General features: G+C 45.2%; 1 protein-coding gene across 2 annotated transcripts in view; it reads right to left on the reverse strand.

Annotated features, from left to right (window-relative positions):
- Window positions 1-21,162, reverse strand: part of kics2 (KICSTOR subunit 2) — a 62,909-nt gene extending 41,747 nt beyond the window's left edge. The window contains exons 1-3 of one of the 2 annotated variants that reach the window (XR_010019257.1): window positions 20,459-21,162; window positions 17,266-17,554; window positions 9,554-10,794 (exon numbers count right to left, since the gene is read on the reverse strand). Coding sequence is in view for 1 of the 2 variants with exons in the window: in XM_063058505.1 (XP_062914575.1) it covers window positions 9,978-10,794; window positions 17,266-17,554; window positions 20,459-20,837 (1,485 nt within the window). In the remaining variant the exon portion in view is untranslated. Of the gene's footprint in view, window positions 10,795-17,265; window positions 17,555-20,458 lie in introns of both variants that reach the window. The other variant, XM_063058505.1, reaches the window with a different exon arrangement.
- Between the last annotated feature and the right edge of the window lie 235 nt (window positions 21,163-21,397).

Genomic DNA, 21,397 nt, shown 5'->3' on the forward strand with positions numbered 1-21,397 from the left:
GGTAGGAATTTCAAAGGGGATATTAGAGGAAGGTTTTTTACTCAGAGAGGAATGCACTGCCTGAGTCAGTAGTGGAGGCAGATACACTAGTGAAGTTTAAGAGACTACTAGACAGGTATATGTTGGAATTTAAGGTGGGGGGTTATATGGGAGGCAGGATTTGAGGGTCGGCACAACATTGTGGGCCGAAGGGCCTGTAATGTGCTGTACTATTCTATGTTCTAAGTAATGGATACAACCCAGTCCATCACAGGTAAAGCCCTTCCCACCACTGAGCACATCTACAAGAAGAGTTGTTGCAGGAAAGCAGCATCCATCATCAGGACCCCCACCACCCTGGTCATGTTCTCTTCTTGCTGCTGCTATCAAAAAGAAGGTACAGGAGCCTCAGGACAGACACCAGCAAGTTCAAGAACAGTTATTACCCATGAACCAAATTCAATTTCACTTGCCATCACTGAAATGTTCCCTCAATCCATGGATTCTCTTTCAAGGACTCCATCTCATGTTCTCAATATTTATTGCTTATTTAGACCATAAGACCGTAAGGTATAGGAGCAGAATTAGGCCATTTGGCCCATCAAGCTTGCTTCACCATATCATCCTGGCTGATCCAATTTTCCTCTCAGCCCCAATCACTTATCTTCTTACCGTATCCCTTTATGCCTGACCAATCAAGAATCGATCAACCTCTGCCTTAAAAATACATAAAGAAGGCTTCTACGGCTGCCTGTGGCAAAGAATTCCACAGCTTCACCACCCTCTGGCTAAAGCAATTCCTCATCTCCGTTTTAAACGGATGCCCCTCTATTCTGAGGTTGTGTCCTCTGGTCTTATTCTCTCCCACCATAGGAAACATCCTCTCCACATCCACTCTATCAAGTAATTTCCATTATTTGATAGGTTTCAATGAGGCCACCCCCCATTCTTCTGAATTCCAGTAAATACAGGTCCACAGCCATCAGATGCTCTCGTATGAGAAGCCATTCAATCCTGGAATCATTTTCGTGAACCTCCTTTGAACTCTCTCAAGTTTCAGCACTTCCTTTCTAAGATAAGGGACCCTAACCTGCTCATAATACTTCAAGTGGGACCTCACCAGTGCTTTATAAAGCTTCAATACTGCATCCTTGCTTTTATATTCCCATCCTCTTGAAATGAATGATAACATTGCATTTGCATTGCTCACCGCAGACTCAAACTGCAAATTAACCTTTAGGGAATCCTGCAGAAGGACTACCAAGTCCCTTTGCGACTCAGTTGATTGTATTTTCTTTCCATTTAGAAAATAGCCAATTCTTTCATTTCTTCTACAAAAGTACATGATCACACAGTTCCCAACACTGTATCCCTCTGCCATTGCCCATTCTAATCTAAGTCCTTCTGTAACCCCTCTACTTCCACAAAACTACCTGCCCCTCCACCTATCTTTATATCATATGCAAACTTTGCAACAAAGCCATCAATTTCATCATCCAAATCATTTACATATAACATCAAAGAGTCGATCCCAAGACAGACCCCTGTGGAACACCACTAGGCACTGGCAGCCAGTCAGAAAATGCTCCCTTTACTCCCACTCTTTGCCTCTTGCAAATCAGCTATTGCTTTATTCATGCTAGAATCTTTCATGTAATACCACGGGCTCATAGCTTGTTAAGCAGCCTCATGTGTGGTACCTCGTCAAAGGCCTTCTGAAAATACAAGTACACATCAACCGATTCTCCTTTGGCTATCCTGCTTGTTACTTCTTCAAAGTATTCCAACAGATTTGTCAAACAAGATTTTCCCTTGATGACCTATTTTATCATGTGCCTCCAAGAATGAGATCTCATTCTTAATAATCAGCTCCAACATCTTCCCAGCCACTGAGATCAAACTAACTGGCCTATAGTTTCCTTCTTTCTGCCTCTCTCCCTTCTTGAAGAGTGGAGTGGCATTAGTAATTTTCCAGTTTACCGGAACCATCCCGGAATCTAGTGATTGTTGATCCAGGTGACTTATCTACCTTCAAACCCTTCAGTTTCCCAAGAACCTTCTCTCTAGTTACCATAACTTAATGCCCCCTGACACCTGGAACTTCCACCATCCTGCTAGTGTCTTCCACAGTGGGGATTGATGCAAAATAAACTTACTCAGTTTGTTCGCCGTTTTTTTGTTTCCCATTACTACCTCTCCAGCATCGTTTACCAGTGGTCCAATATTCACTCTCACTTCTCTTTTACACTTCATGTATCTGAAGAAACTTTTGGTATCTTCTTTAGCTACGTTACTTTGGCTAGGTTACTTTCATATTCCATCTTTACCTTCTTAATGACTCTTTTAGTTGTCTTCTGGTGGTTTTTAAAAGTTTTCCCATCCTCTAACTTCCCAATAATCTTTGCTCTATTATAAGCCCTCTCTTTGGCTTTTATGTTGGCTTTGACTTCACTTGTTAGCCACGGTTATGTCATCTTTCCATTAGAATACTTCTTCCTCTTTGGGATGTATATATCCTGTGCCTTCCAAATTGCTTCCAGAAATTCAAGCCATTGTTGCTCTGCCATCATCCCTGCCAGTGTTCTTTTCCAATCAATTCTGGCCAACTCCTCTCTCGTACCTCTGTAATTCCCTTTACTCCAGTGTAATACTGACACATTTAGCTTTAGCTTCTCCTTCTCAAATTTCAGGACCAATTCGACCATATAATGACTACTTTCCCCGAGAGTTCTTTTACCTCGAGCTCTCTTAATTAATACTGGTTCTTTGCACAACACCCAATCCAGAATAGCGATCCTCTAATGCGCTCAACCATGAGTTGCTCTAAAAAGCCATCTTGTAGGCACTCTAGAAATTCCCCCTCCTGTAATCCAGCACCAACCTGATTTTCCCAATCTACCTGCATATTGAAATGCCCCTTGACTATTGTAACATTGCCCTTTTGCAATTCACTTTCTATCTCCCATTGTAATTTGTAGGCAAAGTTTAGGGGTCTGTATACAACTCCCATCAGGGTCTTCTTACCCATGCAGTTCCTTTGCCCTATCCACAATGATTCAACACCTTCTGACCCTATGTCATCTCTTTCTAATGATTTGATTTAATTTTTTACCAACAGAGCAATGCCACCCTCTCTGCCTTCCTGCCTATCCTTTCGATACAGTGTGTATCCTTGGACATAAAGCTCCCTGCTATAATCTTTCAACCAGATTTGGTGATGCCTACAACACCATACCTACCAATCTGCAACTGCGCTGCAAGTTCATCTTCCTTATTCCGTATACCGCACACATTCAGATACAACACCTTCAGTCCTGTATTCACCTTTTTCGATGTTGTCGCACCATGCTCAACCTTTTGATTTCTAACGTTGTCCGAGGTCTTACCAACATCTGCCTCCACAACCTCTCCACTAACCCTTCTGGAACTCTGGTTTCCATCCCCCTGCAACTCTAGTTTAAACCCCACCAGTTCAGGTGCAAACCATCCCTTCTGTACAAGTCCCACCTTCCCTGGAAGAGAACCCAATGATCCAAAGATCTTATGCCCTCCCTCCTACACCAGCTCCTTAGCCATGTATTATATTTATTATTAATTATTACTTTTCATATTTGTACAGTCTGTTGACTTTTTTTTACTCTGGATGAACGCCAAGTTGATGCAGTTTTTCATTGATCGCATTATGGTTATTATTCTATTATGTATTTTTGAGTATGCCCACGAGAAAATTAATCTTGGGTTTGTTTCCTGTGACATATATGTATTTTGATAATAAATTTACTTTGACCTTTGAAGCAAATGGGTTATACATCCAGTGCCCACTTTATAGGTATGGGGGTACTCAACAAAGTGGCCACTGAGTGTAGATGCAATTAATGTGATCTTAAAATTGGCACCTAATGAAATAGGTTTTGTACATTTCTCTCCATGGCAACATAACTACCAATTTCTGCAATCACAATCAATGCATTTCACAGTATGTTTTGAAGTACACATGATAAATAAATCTGAATCTGCATCTGAAATAGACCTGGAATACAAGAGGAGAAATAAACTGCATGTCCTAGAAATCCACAACAAAAACAAAAATGCTGGAGGCACTTGTTATTTCTTCAAAGAATTCCAACAGATTTGTAAGGAAACCCATGCTGACATGTTATCTGCTTCCACTGATTTCCCTTGGCAGTGTTCCAAGCACTTTTGGAGAGGATATGGGCCAAACACATGCTGATAAGACCAGCTCAGGGTGGCAACTTCGTTGGTGTGGATGAGTTGTGCCGATGGGCCTGTTGTGACTCTGGAAACACAAGTCAATGCTATTCTTTTTAATTCTTCTGTGTTCAGTGACCAACACTTTCAACTTGTCAAATGTGCCTCACTCCCTATCTAATGTGTTAAGTGGATTCTCTCCAGTAAGCTCAGCTTTAAATCTGTTTCAGTCAAATCTTCACTTACTTAGACATCCCATCTAATAGGGAGGCTCCAATGTACAAGATTGGAAAAAGCTGCAGAGGGCTGTAGACGCGGCCAGATCCATCATAAGCACTAGACTCCCCAGCATCAGCTTCTTCCCCTCTGCCATCAGATTCCTGAACAGCTCATCAACCATGAACAATCCCTCACTATTTAGCACAATTTACACTACATACTGTATATATCATTGTAACTTAAACTAACTTAATATTCTAATTTTCTTAAAGTATATTTTACATATTGCACTGTACTGCTGTGACAAAACAAATTTCACAACATACTGTATGTCAGTGATAACAAACTATTCCAAAAGTTTCCTCAACTCATCTGCCGCTTATCAGATATTTATTCTTTCGCAAAAGTTCCTGGGTGTTTCACAAATTAAAGCCTCTGAATACAAATTATTGTTTGAATCTAGGAAATATGTGTGAGTTTAATCACACTCAGAACCCTTTAATATGAATTATTTCCTCCTAACTTATGCTGTCAGATGGACCATGAATTCCAGAATTTTGTCTCCAGACCATCCCACAGGTAGCTCTCTATTTTTGAAATGTATTCACGTTGTAATGTAAAAACTATAGCAGGTAATTTACACCTGGCAAACACAAACAAATCACAAAGAGCAAATAATCTGTTTTCTAACGTGCGGACAGGACACCAGGAATAATTCAACTTGTTGATTTCAATGTAATGCAGTGGGCAGACAGACTCGCTTTAACATCACTCTAACTATGCAGAAATCCTTCAGACTATAAAAAAGCAAATAAAACTGCAATGATAACAATCTGAAATTTTTAAAAATGCTGGAGATTCCGCAAACTTTTCTCTCTACAGATGCCACCTGACTAGCCGAGTATCTCTAGCACTTTGCTGTTTCAATCCCTCACCAAGTCGATTTGTGTACTTTGGTTTCTGGAGGACGCTTGAATTCAGAATTACTGATTTTGAAATCTTGAAGCATGGAGTCATCTCAGCTCTCCACAACTTGTGCATTTGCATCACTCCCCAATTCTCATTCCAATACCACCGCTCCCTGGCCTTTAACATTATCATGGAAAAGGACAGAATCAGAGAGGACAGGAAAATTTTTAATTGGGGAAGGGCAAATTATGAGGCTATAAGGCAAGAACTTGCAGGTGTGAATTGGGATGATGTTTTTGCAGGGAAATGTACTATGGACATCTGGTCGATGTTTAGGGATCTCTTGCAGGATGTTAGGGATAAATTTGTCCCGGTGAGGAAGATAAAGAATGGTAGGGTGAAGGAACCATGGGTGACAAGTGAGGTGGAGAATCTAGTCAGGTGGAAGAAGGCAGCGTACATGAGGTTTAGGAAGCAAGGATCAGATGGGTCTATTGAGGAATATAGGGTAGCAAGAAAGGAGCTTAAGAAGGGGCTGAGGAGAGCAAGAAGGGGGCATGAGAAGGCCTTGGCGAGTAGGGTAAAGGAAAACCCCAAGGCATTCTTCAATTATGTGAAGAACAAAAGGATGGCAGGAGTGAAGAAAGGACCGATTAGAGATAAAGATGGGAAGATGTGCCAGGAGGCTGTGGAAGTAAGCGAGGTCCTCAATGAATACTTCTCTTCAGTATTCACCAATGAGAGGGAACTTGATGACGGTGAGGACAATATGCGTGAAGTTGATGTTCTGGAGCATGTTGATATTAAAGGAGAGGAGGTGTTGGAGTTGATAAAATACATTAGGACAGATAAGTCCCCAGGGCCTGACAGAATATTCTCCAGGCTGCTCCACGAGGCAAGGGAAGAGATTGCTGAGCCTCTGGCTAGGATCTTTATGTCCTTGTTGTCCACAGGAATGGTACCGGAGGATTGAAGGGAGGCAAATGTTGTCCCTTTGTTCAAAAAAGGTAGTAGAGATAGTCCGGGTAATTACAGACCAGTGAGCCTTACGTCTGTGGGAAAGCTGTTGGAAAAGGTTCTTGGAGATAGGATCTATGGGCATTTAGAGAATCATGGTCTGATCAGGGACAGTTAGCATGGCTTTGTGAAGGGCAGATCATGTCTAACAAGCCTGATAGAGTTCTTTGAGGTGGTGACCAGGCATATAGACGAAGGTAGTGCAGCGGATGTGATCTACATGGATTTTAGTAAGGCATTTGACAAGGTTCCACACGGTAGGCTTATTCAGAAAGTCAGAAGGCATGAGAAACACAAAATAATCTGCAGATGCTTTGATCAAGGCAACACCTACAGTACGCTGGATAAACTCAGCAGGTCGGGCAGCATCAGTGGAAATGATGAGTCGACGTTTCTGGCCGGAACCCTTTGTCAGGACTGAAGAATGAAGGAGGTGGAAGGATTTGAAGAATGCTTGGGATCCAGGGAAGTTCGGCCAAATGGATTCAGAATTGGCTTGCTTGCAGAAAGCAAAGGGCCATGGTGGAGGGAGTACATTCAGATTGGAGGGTTGTGACTAGTGGTGTCCCACAAGGGTAGGTCCTGGGACCTCTACTTTTCATGATTTTTATTAACAACCTGGATGTGCGGGTAGAAGGGTGGGTTGGCAAATTTGCAGATGACACAAAGGTTGGTGGTGTTGTGGATAGTGTAGAGGATTGTCGAAGATTGCAGAGAGACATTGATAAGATGCAGAAGTGGGCTGAGAAGTGGCAGATGGAGTTCAACATGGAGAAGTATGAAGTGGTACACTTTGGAAGGACAAACTCCAAGGCAGAGTACAAAGTAAATGGCAGGATACTTGGAAGTGTGGAGGAGCAGAGGGATCTGGGGGTACATGTCCACAGATCCCTGAAAGTTGCTCACAGGTAGATAGGGTAGTTAAGAAAGCTTATAGAGTGTTAGCTTTCATAAGTCGAGGGATAGAGTTTAAGAGTCGCAGGGTAATGATGCAGAACTTGGAGTACTGTGTCCAGTTCTGGTCGCCTCACTATAGGAAGGATGTGGAAGCACTGGAAAGAGTGCAGAGGAGATTTACCAGGATGCTGCCTGGTTTAGAGAGTATGCATTATGATCAGAGATTAAGGAAGCTAGGGCTTTGCTCTCTGGAGAAAAGGAGGTTGAGAGGAGACGTGATAGAGGTATACAAGATATTAAGATGAACAGATAGAGTGGACAGCCAGCGCCTCTTCCCCAGGACACCACTGCTCAATACAAGGGGACATGGCTTTAAGGTAAGGGGTGGGAAGTTCACGGGGGATATTAGAGGAAGGTTTTTTACTCAGAGAGTGGTTGGTGCATGGAATGCACTGCCTGAGTCAGTGGTGGAGGCAGATACACTAGTGAAATTTGAGAGACTACTAGACAGGTATATGGAGGCATTTAAGGTGGGGGGGCAGTTATATGGGAGGCGGGGTTTAAGGGTCGGCATAACATTGTGGGCCGAAGGCCCTGTACTGTGCTGTGCTGTACTGTTCTATGTTCTATGTTCTAACACATATGTCCATGGCTTCCTCTACTGCTATGATGAGGACACACTCAAGTTGGAGGAGCAACACCTCATATTCTGTCTGGATAGCCTCTAACCTGACAACATGAACATTGATTTCTCTAACTTCTGGTAACTTCTCCACCCCAGCCCCTTCTCTCTTTATCCATTCCCCATTCTGGTTACCTGATCACCCTTCACCACTTCTCTTCTCCTCACCTGCCCATCACTTCCCTTTGGCACCCCTCCTCCTTCCCTTTCATCCATGGTCCACTGTCCTCTCCTATCAGATTTCTTCTTCTTCAATGCTTTACCTCTTCCTCTTGTCACCTCCCAGCTTCTCACTACATCACCTCTCTCCCACCCACTCACCTTCTCTCCCACTTGGTCTCACCTAACACCTTCAAACTTGTAGTCCTTTCCCCTCCCTACCTATCTTTCCTGGACTCATGAAGAGTTTTATCATGAAATATTGGATATTTATTCCTCTCCATAGATGATGCCTGATCTGCTGAGTTCCTCCAGCATTTTGTGAGTGTTGCTCTGGATTTCCAGCATCTGCAGAATCCTATGTGTTTCCAGTTGCATCACGCTAGTTACCTATCCATTAGCACACTATCAAATAAGAGGCACATTATCTGATACAAGACCAATAGGATACACTTTGGGTCATGATGGGTTTGGCCAACTCTTTATAAATAACTGTTCTAAGGCTTAGTGCTTCGCTAAGACCCCAGATACCTGACTCAAGTCTAATGATACTGAATATACACTGCCAGATTTGGGTCAAGTATTAAAACAACTGTCCGTAGGCTCAAAATACGTTTGAATTTCAGTTTCCAACAGATTTCTCTTGTGACCCTTCCCCATGACCTCTGTCAACATATGCTCTATACGAGGCTGAACTATGACGCTGCTGATAGTTTAGAAGAATGACAGGTGTCCTCAATGAAATAGTGAAGATTCTAAAAGGAGTTGAGGGGCAGAGAACGTTCCCTTGGGCTGGAAAAGCTCGGAGTAAAAACAGAACATTACAGCATAGTACATTCAGTTAATGGTAAGGATCCATGGCATAAAAAGATGGGGAACCCCTGCCCTGTATCTGTCTCTTTCACCATCCCTGGCAGGGCAGCACATTCCATGCATTCACAACTCTCTGTGTAAAAAATAACTACCTGAGCCATCTTCCCATACTTTCCTCCAGTCACCTTAATAGGGCTCCAATGTACCCCAAGTATTAACCATTTTTGCCCTGGGAAAAACTCTCTGGCTGTCCACTCTATCTGTGCCTCTTACTCTCTGTGCATCTCCATCAAGTCACTGTTCATCCTCTTTCTCTCTAAAGAGAAAAGTCCTAGCTCGCTCAACCTATCCTCATAAGACGTGCTCTCTAGTCCACATAGCATCCTGGTAAATCTCCTCAGCACCCTCTCCAAAGCCCCTTCCTATAATGATGTGACCAGAACGGAACACAGCGTGGTATATCTAGGGATTCTTGGAGCAGCAAAATCACCTAACAGCTTTTGAAATCAATCCCCTGACTAATGAAGGGCAACAAACTATATGCTCTCTTAACAACTTGGATGCTCTATTCCAAACCAAAGTGTACAAGTTATTACTCAGAAAAGAACTTCACAGACAGATGGATCATGAGGGAGAAGTCAGAGAGAAGTTGTCAATGGCAGTGAATACCTGGCTGAAAGAAGAGGCAGGCTCAAGGGACTGGTTTCTGTTTCAATTCCTTGCATGCTTGCAATGGCAAACAACAAATAATCATCTGGAAGAACTCGGTGGATCAAGCAGCATCCGTTGTTTCCTCCTCTGTATTTAAATGCATTGTAAACGTATCCTTTCATTTTCAAATAACACCTCGGATTAAACCTCATGCTTTGCAAAGAGTTGAGTTGTTTTTTTATTTCACAGTTATAAGTTACTAGGGAAAATGGAATCATTATGTCAGTGAGTATTAGAATGAAACGGCAGCAACCGTACTTGGCAAAAGGTCTGCATTTCCTAGCTGAGTGCAGATCGAACATCCACATCCGAAGTTCTTCATACAAATGTCATTGGTTCTGTAATGCACAGTAGTGAGTCACTGTCCGACATGGTATTGGCATCAGCCCTTTGAACCGGGTTTCAAACTGGCAAATGGCTTGCTGTTCTTCAAGGAGCCGGAGAGCTCGTTGAGGAAAGAGAGAAAGTGGGAATCCTTCTCTGACTTCCTGGAGTCGAAGATCACCACAAGGGTGAACTGTGGTTCAGGGCGCGTGAGGAAGTAGGTGCTCTGGACCTTGTCGTCATAGAAATGGACCACTTTTTCCAAAGTGTTGAGCTCCATTGCACTGTCTGTCATGATCATGATGACACTGGGCCAATGAATCAAAGGCCGATCACTGGGCAGAGAGACTACTGCTGGGTACTGATCCACTCCCTTAGGGGCTTCTCTGTATGAGTGGGGGTGGTGGTAGCCATGCCCCTGGAAGGTCTCCGAACCCCGGTTATCAAAGATGAGGGAAACATTCTGGGCGTCGTACTTACGGATGAAGCTGGAGATCTTGCCGCAGTAGTCGGGGTTGGTCTTGGTGGTCAGAGCCTTCATCTCTGATGGGGTGGTCTGGCGGCTCAGGGCCTCATGAAAGTAGAAGCTGAATTTGGCCAAGAGAGCGTTCTTCAGCCTGGCCAGCCACTGGAAGAGGTGAGGTGGCTGGAGGGCCTTCTGGGTCTGGCCCCCAAACAGGTGCTTCCTGGTCTCTCGCTGCTTCTCAAACATCTGGCCCCAGCTCTGCAGTTTGGAGTGGGCGCCGTGCAAGTTGAGCAGAGAAGGGAGAAACCTCCATTCGCTGATCTCGGCCTGAGCCTTCAGCAGCTGGCTGAGCACATCCACCTCCAGATGGAAGCAGCTTTCCAGAGGGCTCAGGATTGGGTGATGGAACCTGAGGAAGTCAAAGCCAACACATGTTAAACTCATCAAGTAGATTCTATAGATGCTGGAAATCTTGAGCAACACACACAAAAAGTCAGAGGAGCTCAGCAAGTCAAGCAGCATCTATAGAGGAAAATAAATAGTCAATGTTTCAGGCTAAGACCCTTCATCAGAACTGCAGTGGAAGAGGGCAGAAGCCAGAATACTGGGGCTGCACGGTAGCATTAACGCTATTACAGCACCAGCAACCCAGGTTCAATTATCACACACCCTGTAAGGAGTTTGTACGTCCGCCCTGTGACCAGGTGGATTTTCTCCAGTTGCTCTGGTTTCCTCCCATATTCCAAATATGTACAGGTTAGTAGGAAAATTGGTCACAAAGTGAGGCGCAGTCTCATTAGGACAGGAGAGCCTATTACCGTGATGTATCTCTAAATAAAATAAAACCTAGAAAGAATGTGGCGGATGGAGAGTAGTACAGCTGGCAGGTGGTACGAGACCAGATGAAGGGGGACCAGGTAAGGGGGAAAGTGGGTGGGTGGGGAGGGGGGTATAAAGTAAAAAGCTGGGAGGTGATACGTGAGACCAGATGAAGGGGAAGGTAGAAGGGTGGGGAGGGGGGGATAAAGGTGTGAGATGGAAGAAGCGAAATGCTGAAGGAGGAGGACAGTAGACCATGGAAGAAAGGAAAGGAGGAGGGGAACCAAAGGGCTACGGTAGGCAGCTGAGGAGAAGGGGTGGGAGGGTAGCCAGAATGAAGAATAGAAAAGGAGTGAAGGGGGAGGGGGGAAATTACTTCATGGCATCAGGTTGAAAGCTACCCAGATGAAATATGAGGTGGGAAAGAGAACTTAAGATTATTATACCGATTGAAAAATGGGAAAAAATTCTTCAATTGGTTAATTTATCCTCTATATGTGCTAAACATGTGTTGATACAGTTTAAAGTAGTGCACAGGGCTCATATGTCCAAAGATAAACTATCTTGTTATTACTCTTATATTAATCCAATATGTGACAGATGCCATTCCGAGATAGCTTCTTTAACCCACATGTTTTGGTCATGTCCTTTGTTGGAAAAATATTGGAAAGATATTTTTGACATTATTTCAACGGTTTTGAATATAGACTTACAACCTCATCCAATTATTGCTATCTTTGGATTACCAATGATAGATTCAAATTATTTAACCTCTTCAGCACATAGGATGATTGCATTTCTTACTTTAATGGCTAGAAGATCCATTCTGCTGAATTGGAAAGAGATTAACCCTCCTACTGTATTTCATTGGTTTTCACAAACTATGTTGTGTTTAAATTTGGAGAAAATTAGAAGTGCGGTTTATGACCCTTCCATTAAATTTGAAAAAACTTGGAGGCCATTCATTCAGCATTTTCATTTGATGTAATTTGATCATTTCCAAACTTGTTTTATTTCTCTGTACTGTTGGTTGAAAGGAACGGAGTCGTCGACACTAAGGTTTTCTTCTTTCCCATTTTTAAGTTGTTAGTTTTGCCCAAGTCTTTTAGTTTAGTTGACTAATTCTGTTTAGTTTTTTTTGGGATGGGGTTTGTTTTTTTCCTATTTTTTTTCTTTTTCATGATTTTTCTTCAGTTTTTTTTTGCTTTGTATTATTCATTGCTATTCTACACGATTGGGAGCTTTGTCAATTTATACTATTTGGTCTTACAATTACTCATTTTAAGTGTAACAATGTATCTCCTACTATTTGTATTATTGCTATGTTATGTTTTCATTCTATGAAGTTAATAAAAAGATTGAAAAAGAAAAAGAAATATGAGGTGTTGCTCCTCCAACCTGAGGGTGGCCTCATTACGGGAGTAGAGGAGGCCATGGACTGACATGTTGGAATGGGAATCGGAAGTTGAATTGAAATCGGTAATCCCACCTTTTTTGTAATTTTTTTTTTAATCAGGATTTCGTTCCCACCTGTGTTCATCCCTTTCCACAAGGCATTGTAACTTGGAGCAATTTTATGTATTGCACTGTACCATTGCCGCAAAACAACAATACATTTCTAAACAAGTGTCAGTAATAATAAAGCTGATCCGAATTCTGATTTTAATAGATCAACTGCAGAAACATGCTCTGTACAAAATAGTGATCAAGATTCCTAACATCGACTATTCATTCTGTCCTCCTTGAAATATTCCAGCTCTCAACACCTGTCTTGCTCAGCTGGATGAGATTTGGGTTACTGACTGCTGTATTGCTCAGAATCTATCATCTCTGGAGCATGACTAGAAACCACAAACAACTGATTCATAAGCAATCATCACTGTCAGAATTCAGAAAATAGCTTAATGTAAGAGTCATGAACACGAGTGTTTCTGTAGATGCTGGAAATCCAAAGTAACACACACAAAATGCCAGGCAGTATCTATGGAGAGAAATAGACAGTCGACATTTCATGCCAAGACCCTTCATCAATGCATCCTAAAGGGTCTCGGCCCAAAATGTCATTTGTTTATTCCACTCTATAGATGCTGCCTGACCTGCTGAATTCTTCCAGCATTTTGTGTGTGTTAATGTGAGAGTCACTGTACATCTGGAAGGAAAAATCAGTGAATGTACAACTCAAAGGCAGTATTGAAATAAACTGCAGCAGAGTTCAACATATTTCTTTGATTTGACTTGCATTTTCAAAGATACTAATTTATCTTCAAAAATGTTAGGTCTTAGAATTGCTTTGGAGTGGAGCTCTAAAAGTATAGTCTAACACTTAAGATATATGCACTATCAACAGATGGAACAAATGAAGATATAGATAAATTCTATTAAGAGCTTGAACAAGCAAAGAATGGATGCAAATCTCAAGATATTGTTATTGTCATGGGAGATCTAAATGCTAAAGTAGGATAAGCTGCTGATGGAAATACCTGAGGAAAATTTGGACTAGGGGAAAGAAATGTAAGAGATGAGAAATGGGTAGAATGGTGCAAGATGAATAATCAGGTCATTATGAATACCTACTTTAAAAACCATCCAAGACACTTGCGGGCTTGGAAAAGTCCAGCTGAACACTAGAAATCAAATTGACTTTATTACTATAAACCAAAGATTTAGAAACTCAGTGACCCAATGTAAAACATATCCAGGTGCAGACTGTAATAGTGACCATAACCCAGTAACATGTCACGTAAAAGTAAAACTTAAAAAACTAAAGAAGCAAAAACCTGAACAATCCCTTGACTACTTGCAATTAATTAAAGAAGAAAACTTAAGACAAAAATTTACAATTGAAGTAAGGAATAGCTTTCAAATATAGAAATAGAATCTGTTGAAGATGATAGCAATCATATAGAAATGAAATTTAACTCGCTAAAGGATGCCTTGGTAGAATCAGCAAAGTCAGCAATTCCGAAAAAAGAAAAAGGCACAAAGAATAAATGGATGACAGATGAAATCAAAAATCTAATGGAAGAAAGGAGACAGAAGAAAGCAAATCCTATGGAATATATGTCCTAGATTAAAAATTTAAAGCTTATATCAAAAAGCCAAAGAAGAATGGTTAAACCAGGAATGTGAGCAAATAGAAAGAATCCCTATTACTGATCCAAAAAGGTTATATCATCAAATCAAGAATATCACTGGTAAAAAGCTCCTCTGTTCTTCAGATGGATGTTTGAAAGCAAAAGACAGTACCATTATCCTGGAAAAAGATGAGATTATGAACAGATGGACTGAGTATATTCAGGAATTGTTTGAAGACAATCGAGGCAAAAAACTAGAAATTAAGAAAAACATTGAAGGTCTAAGTATTTTAAAATCTGAAGTTCATAATGCAATAAATAAGATGAAGAAAGGAAAGGCAGCAGGTCTTGATGAATTAGTAATAGAACAAATTATCACCCTTGAAGAATATGGAATTGAAAAACTTACTGATTTAATCAATGACATTTATGAGACTGGAATAATACCAGAAGAGATGAAAAAAATCAGTATTTATCACTCTTCCTAAGAAACCTGGAGCAATAGAATGTGAATTATGTAAGTCTAATGAGTCATATCACCAAGATACTTCTAAGAATTTTGATGACAAGAGCTAAAGGTAAGATACAAGCTGAAATAGGTAAAGAACAATGTGGTTTTGTGAAAGACAAAGGTACAAGAAACGCAATATTGATGTTAAGGATACTATCAGATCGAGCTATTCAAGTGCAAAAAGATTTATTTGTTTGTTTTGTCGACTACACAAAAGCATTTGATGAAGTGAAGCACAGTAAGTTATTTGAAATATTACAGAAAACTCTAGATCTAGATTCAAAAGACCTCCGCCTACTCAGAAATCTGTACTGGGAACAAACTGCCGCTGTAAGAATAGATGGAGAGGGGAGTCAGTTCACGAAAATCAAGAGAGGCGTTAGACAAGGGTGTGTTTTCTCCCCTGATTTATTTTATGTGTACAGTGAAACAATATTACAAAAAATAAGAGACATCTCGGGAATCAAAGTTGGCAGTGAAAACATCAATAATTTCAGATATGCAGATAACACTGTGTTAATTGCAAATACGGAGAAAGAACTACAAAATTTAATTGATATAATTGTTGAAGAAAGTGCAAAAGTGGATGTCTATCAATTGCAAAAAGACAATGTATGGTCATATCCAAAAAGAAGGAGAATCCTATATGAAGGCTGAGAATAAACGGGGAAGACATAAAACAAGTACAGAATTTTTGCTACTTAGGAAGCTGGGTGACATCAGATGGCAGGTGCGACATGGACATCAAAAGAAGAATAGGGATGGCAAAAGACACCTTTACGAGAATGATGAGTATACTGACCAATACTAAACTAGGCATGACAACCCGCCTCAGAGTACTGAAATGTTACGTTTATCCAGTTATGTTATATGGCTCAGAATGTTGGACAATTTCTAGTAACATGAGGAAACGAATTGAATCAGCAGAGATGTGGTTTTTGAGGAGGATGCAAAGAATATCATGGATGAAATGGATATCTAAGGAGGATGTCATGCACAGAGCAAGCATGAAAAGAGAAATAATGTATGAGATCATGAAAAGGCAACGTAACTTCATTGGACATGTGATTAGGAAAGAGGAGTTAGAATGTACGGTAATTATGGGAAAGATTGAAGGGAAGAAAGCAAGAGGAAGACAAAGACAAACGATGATGGAGACAGCAGCCAGAGAACTGGAAATGAATACCAATGAATTGATCCACTTGACCCGAAACAGGAGTGTGTGGGCCATGGCAGTCAAAGCTCAAACTGGGCACCTGATGATAATGATGAACACTTAAGTTCCTTTGTCAGATACCATCACACCAGTATCTGTACTCATAATAAATTAATGCTGATATAACATAATTCATGTATACAGTATGTGCATTAATCTAGCCTCACCGTATAAGCTCCAACCATTCAAATCTGGCATCTCTAACATGCATTTTTTTTTAAATCAAGCAAAAGATTAAATGGAAAATCCAATAAAAGGTTTGAATTGCTTTCAGAATTTGCAAAGAACATGTGGGAAGTACTGAGAGATCGTAAGCTCTTAGTCTATCAAGTACTATTTAATACCTTTAAGCCAGTGAGGGGCAGATCACCAACATCCCTAAGGGTGAATCTAATCCATCAATCTAATACCTTCTACCCATGCTTCCTAATTATTTATCAGTTCCAAGGGAAATAGATCCCTCCTATCGATTTTATCAACTCTTCTCAATCTTACCAAATTTGATCAAGTCACTGTTCCAAAGAAAAATGGTCTATCCTAGCTAATCCTTTCTCATAAGTAACCTTCTTCACACCAGAAAACATAATTTTATCTCTCCAGAGCCCTCTCTGGTAGATTTGACATAGAAAACTGCAGCACAATCCAGGCCCTTCAGCCCAAGATGTTATGATCAATCTAGCCCCTAATTTTTCTTTCATTCATGTGCCTGTCTAAGAGTATCTGAAATATCCCTAATGTATCAGCCTCTACCACCACTCCTGGTAGAGCACCTGCCAGTCTGTGTAAAAATCTTGTTTCTGCTGTCTCCCCCTATAGTTTCCTCCAAACACCTTCATGCCCCCTCGTATTAACCATTTCCACCTTGGCTGTCCACTCGATCTATCTCTTATCATCTTGTGCATCTCTATCAAGTCACCCTCCATCCTCTTTCTCTCTAAAGAGAAAAGTCTTAGCCCACTCAACTTATAGACAAGCTCCAGGGTAAATCTTCTCTGCACCCTCTTGAAAGCTTACTATCATGAGATGACCAGAACTAAACACAATGCTCTAAGTGTGGTCTAACCAAAGTTTATATTACCTAAGGTTTGATTAAATGTTTGTCCTGTACAGCCACCCTGGCCAATATTTATTGGAAACATCAAGGCGTAAGACTATGGACCATGGTTGGTCCAATCCGAAACACCCTGTGGATGATCAAAACCTCAGTATGTTTCTCTGCAGTACTGACCCCAAAATCACTAAATTAGGACTTCCACTGACCTGGAGCTATACTTCTGTACGATAGATTCCAGTGTGTCCACCAACTCCATGGAATGGATGGACTTCTGTGTGCTGAGAGAGTATATTTTCTCGTAGAACTCGGCAATTTCCATTCGGGCCTGGATGAAATCACAGAGCTGCTCAGAGAGGTGGCAGAGAAGCACATCCAGGTGGGATGAGTTGCTAGCCGTCGAACCCTTCCCAAAAGCGACCAGCTTGCGCAGTTCATTTTGGATGCTGGTGTAGATATTTCGAATGGAATCCTTCCGACTGAAGAATGATTGCCCGCCTGCCAGTTCAGAGATTGCATGTGAGTGAGCAATGAAGTATCTCAAGTACATTCATTAAGTCTTGTACTGGTATTTACCGGTACTGATGTGGCCAAATTTGGAGTATTCATCTTCTACTGTTTCCACCCCTTCCCTGCCTTCTCTCCTCCTAGAACCTTCCCCTTGCTCTCCACCTCCACTCCACTACTTCTCTGTCACCAATTCTTCACTCGCAATCCTCAATCCTTCCATCATCATTCCATTCCCTGCACCCCGTATTCCTCCACTTCACCCACATCCATGTGCCCACCATTCTCCCCATCCCCTAGACACCATTTACTCAAGTGTACATCTATCGCATACCCACAAAGCATTCACCCTTCAGTACATTACCCCATCCGCTTCACACAATTTACCCATCCATACATCACCCCCATCCCCTTCACACAATTCACCCATCCATACATCACCCCCATCCCCTTCACACAATTCACCCATCTATACATCACCCCCATCCCCTTCACACAATTCACCCATCCATACATCACCCCCATCCCCTTCACACAATTCACCCATCCATACATCACCCCCATCCCCCTTCACACAATTCACCCCTGCATACATCTCTCCTATTCCCTACACCTCTCCAATTCTGTATACACCATTCACCCATCCACTCTCCTTCCTGCTTTCACACTCTTCCCCACCTCTCCTTACACTTGCACTCCATTTCCCTCTTTATTCACTCTTATTCCCTCCCATTCCACACCCCATCACCTCATCTCCCTCCAGCACTCCCATCCCTCCCACCCGTCCCCTTCCACACCACCTCTCTTTTCACCCTCCCTCCCCACCCCCTACCCTGCCCCTCTTTCCCTCCCTGACCAGCCCTTTCCCTCCCCTCTCTCTGCCCAAACCCACCCCTCTCTCCTCCCTTTCTGACCCTCCATACCCCCTCTCCCCACCCCAACCTCACCCCCTCTCTAACGCCTGTCCCCATCCCCACTCCACCCACCCCTCTTTTCATCCTCCCTCTGGAGCCCATTCTTCACTCTCGCTCCACACTCCAGCCCTCCCTCCCCAGCCTCTCCCCAGCTCTTCCATCCCCACCCACTCACCCTCATTCCCCACCCCCCTCTTTCCTGCCCTTCTTCCCCTTGCCCACTCTCTCCCTCTTTCCCTCCGACCCACCCCTCTCTACAACCAACCCCTCACCTCTCTCCCCAACATTCTCTTTTCCCCCACCCCCGCTCCCCTCCCTCCCTCCCCCCACCCACACTCCCACTCCATCCCCATCCCTTCCCCTCTCCCCATTGTTCTGCTCACTCACTCTCTGACCCCACTCTCCTCCCTCCCCACCCCTTTCCCCTTCCTCTCCATACCCTCTCCCCCTCCTCTCCCCACCCCTCTCCCCTTCCTCTCCACACCCTCTCCCCCTCCACACCCCACTCCCCTTCCTCTCCACTCCCTCTCCCCACCCCACTCCCCTTCCTCTCCACACCCTACTCCCCCTCCCCACTCCACTCCCTCCCCACCCTCTCCCCCTCCCCACCCCTCTCCCCTTCCTCTCCCCTCCCCTCTCCCCTTCCCCTCCCCTCACCCTCCTCCCCAACTCTAACCCCTTCACCTCCTCCACATTCCTATCCCCTTCCTCTCCCCACCTCTCTCCCCCTCCTCTCCCCCACCCCTCTCCCCTCCTCTCTCCCCACCCCTCTCCCCCCTCCTCTCCCCCCTCTCCCCTCCTCTCCCCCTCCCCCTCCTCTCCCCCCTCTCCCCTCTCCCCCCTCTCCCCTCTCCCCTCCCCCCCTCTCCCCCCTCCCCCCTCTCCCCTCCCCCCTCCTCTCCCCCCTCTCCCCCCTCCTCTCCCCCTCTCCCCCTCCTCCCCCTCTCCCCCCCTCCTCTCCCCCTCCTCCCCCCTCTCCCCCCCTCCTCTCCCCTCTCCCCCCCTCCTCTCCCCCTCCTCCCCCCTCTCCCTCCTCTCCCCCTCTCCCTCCTCTCCCCCTCTCCCCTCCCCCTCCTCTCTCCCCTCCCCCTCCTCTCCCCCCTCTCCCCCCTCTCCCTCCTCTCTCCCCTCCCCCTCTCCCCTCCCCCCCTCCCCCCTCCCCCCTCCCCCTCTCCCCTCCCCCCCCTCTCCCCCCTCTCCCCCCTCTCCCTCCTCTCTCCCCTCCCCCCCTCCCCCCTCCCCCTCTCCCCTCCCCCCCCTCTCCCCCCTCCCCCCTCCCCCCCCTCTCCCCCCTCCCCCCTCCCCCTCCTCTCCCCCCTCCCCTCCCCCCTCCCCTCCCCCCTCCCCCCTCCCCCTCCCCTCCCCCCTCCCCCCTCCCCCTCCTCTCCCCTCCCCCCTCCCCCTCCTCTCCCCTCCCCCCTCCCCCTCCTCTCCCCCCTCCCCCTCCTCTCCCCCCTCCCCTCCCCCCTCCCCCCTCCCCCTCCTCTCCCCTCCCCCCTCCCCCTCCTCTCCCCCCTCCCCCTCCCCTCCCCCCCCCCCCTCCCCCTCTCCCCCCCACCTCCCCCTCTCCCCTCCCCCCTCCCCCCTCTCCCCTCCCCCTCCCCCTCTCCCCTCCCCCCTCCCCCCTCTCCCCTCCCCCTCCCCCCTCTCCCCTCCCCCTCCCCCCTCCCCCTCCCCCCTCTCCCCTCCCCCTCCTCTCCCCCCTCTCCCCTCCCCCTCTCCCCTCCCCCTCCTCTCCCCCCTCTCCCCTCCCCCTCCTCTCCCCCCTCCTCTCCCCCCTCTCCCCTCCCCCTCCTCTCCCCCCACCCCTCTCCCCCTCCTCTCTCCCCACCCCTCTCCCCACCCCTCTCCCCCTCCTCTCTCCCCACCCCTCTCCCCACCCCTCTCCCCTCCTCTCCCCACCCCTCTCCCCCTCCTCTCTCCCCACCCCTCTCCCCCTCCTCTCCACACCCTCTCTGCCTCCCCACCCCATCGCTCTTACCTAGTTTCTGGCCCAGGAAGCCCATGCTTTGATAGGCCTTCTCGGCGGCCGCCAGGTGCCCGAGGGCCGTCAGCAGGGCGCCCCAGCTCGGGCCCGCACTCTTGCTGCTCTCCTTCTCCCGCTCCACGTAATCCTTGGCGCGGTCGTGTGAGAAGACGCCGAGCTGCGAGAAGAAGGTCTCCAGCACCGCCTGCTCTTGCGGCACCGGGGCCGGGGCCGGGGCCGAGGCCTCGGACTCGCTCATCCCGCGGTCGCCGGGGACGGAAGCAGGGCGCGGGCGGAGCCGAATGACGGCGGTCGCTGGACGGTGGGGTGTAGCGAAGGGACAATGGGAGGGGCAAACGAGAGGGGAATGAGTAGTAGTGGAAGCAAGGGGCATTTGGGAGAGGAATGGGAGGTTTGTGTAAGTGGCAAAAAGAAGATGAGATGGGGCAAAGAAGGAAAAGAAGAAAGAGAGGAGATTGTGGAGGGCAGAAGGAATGAAGCAAAGGCAAGTGGGAAGAGGAACGGGAGAGTGTAGAAAAAACGAAGGAGAATGGGAAAAGGCGGAAAGGGAATACAAGCTATGGAGGTTTGAAGGAGCAAGGGGAAAACAGTGGGAAAATGGAAGGGTAAAGAAGAGTTATTGCAGGGGCAAAGGGGAAGAGGTCTGCTCCAGTGTCACCCATTAACAATTGGTTCTGCTTCAATTTTAGTCACCAAGTCGTTTTTCTGTCTCTGATCTCACTTATCCTTAAATTCTCAGAGTATTTCTATTTCCTGCCTGATGATCATCCCCAAATTTATTTGTCCTAATTCTGGCAGCCATGACTTTCAATACCAAGGCACTGGGAAGTTCCTTCCCTATATCTGCCATCCACCTCTCCTATCTTTGAGATGTTTTTTTATATCTGCCTCTTTGTCCAAGGTTTTGATCATCAGCAGATGCAGGAAATGTCA

The sequence above is a fragment of the Mobula hypostoma genome, chromosome 9, assembly GCF_963921235.1.
Source record: "Mobula hypostoma chromosome 9, sMobHyp1.1, whole genome shotgun sequence".
Lineage (NCBI taxonomy): Eukaryota > Metazoa > Chordata > Chondrichthyes > Myliobatiformes > Myliobatidae > Mobula > Mobula hypostoma.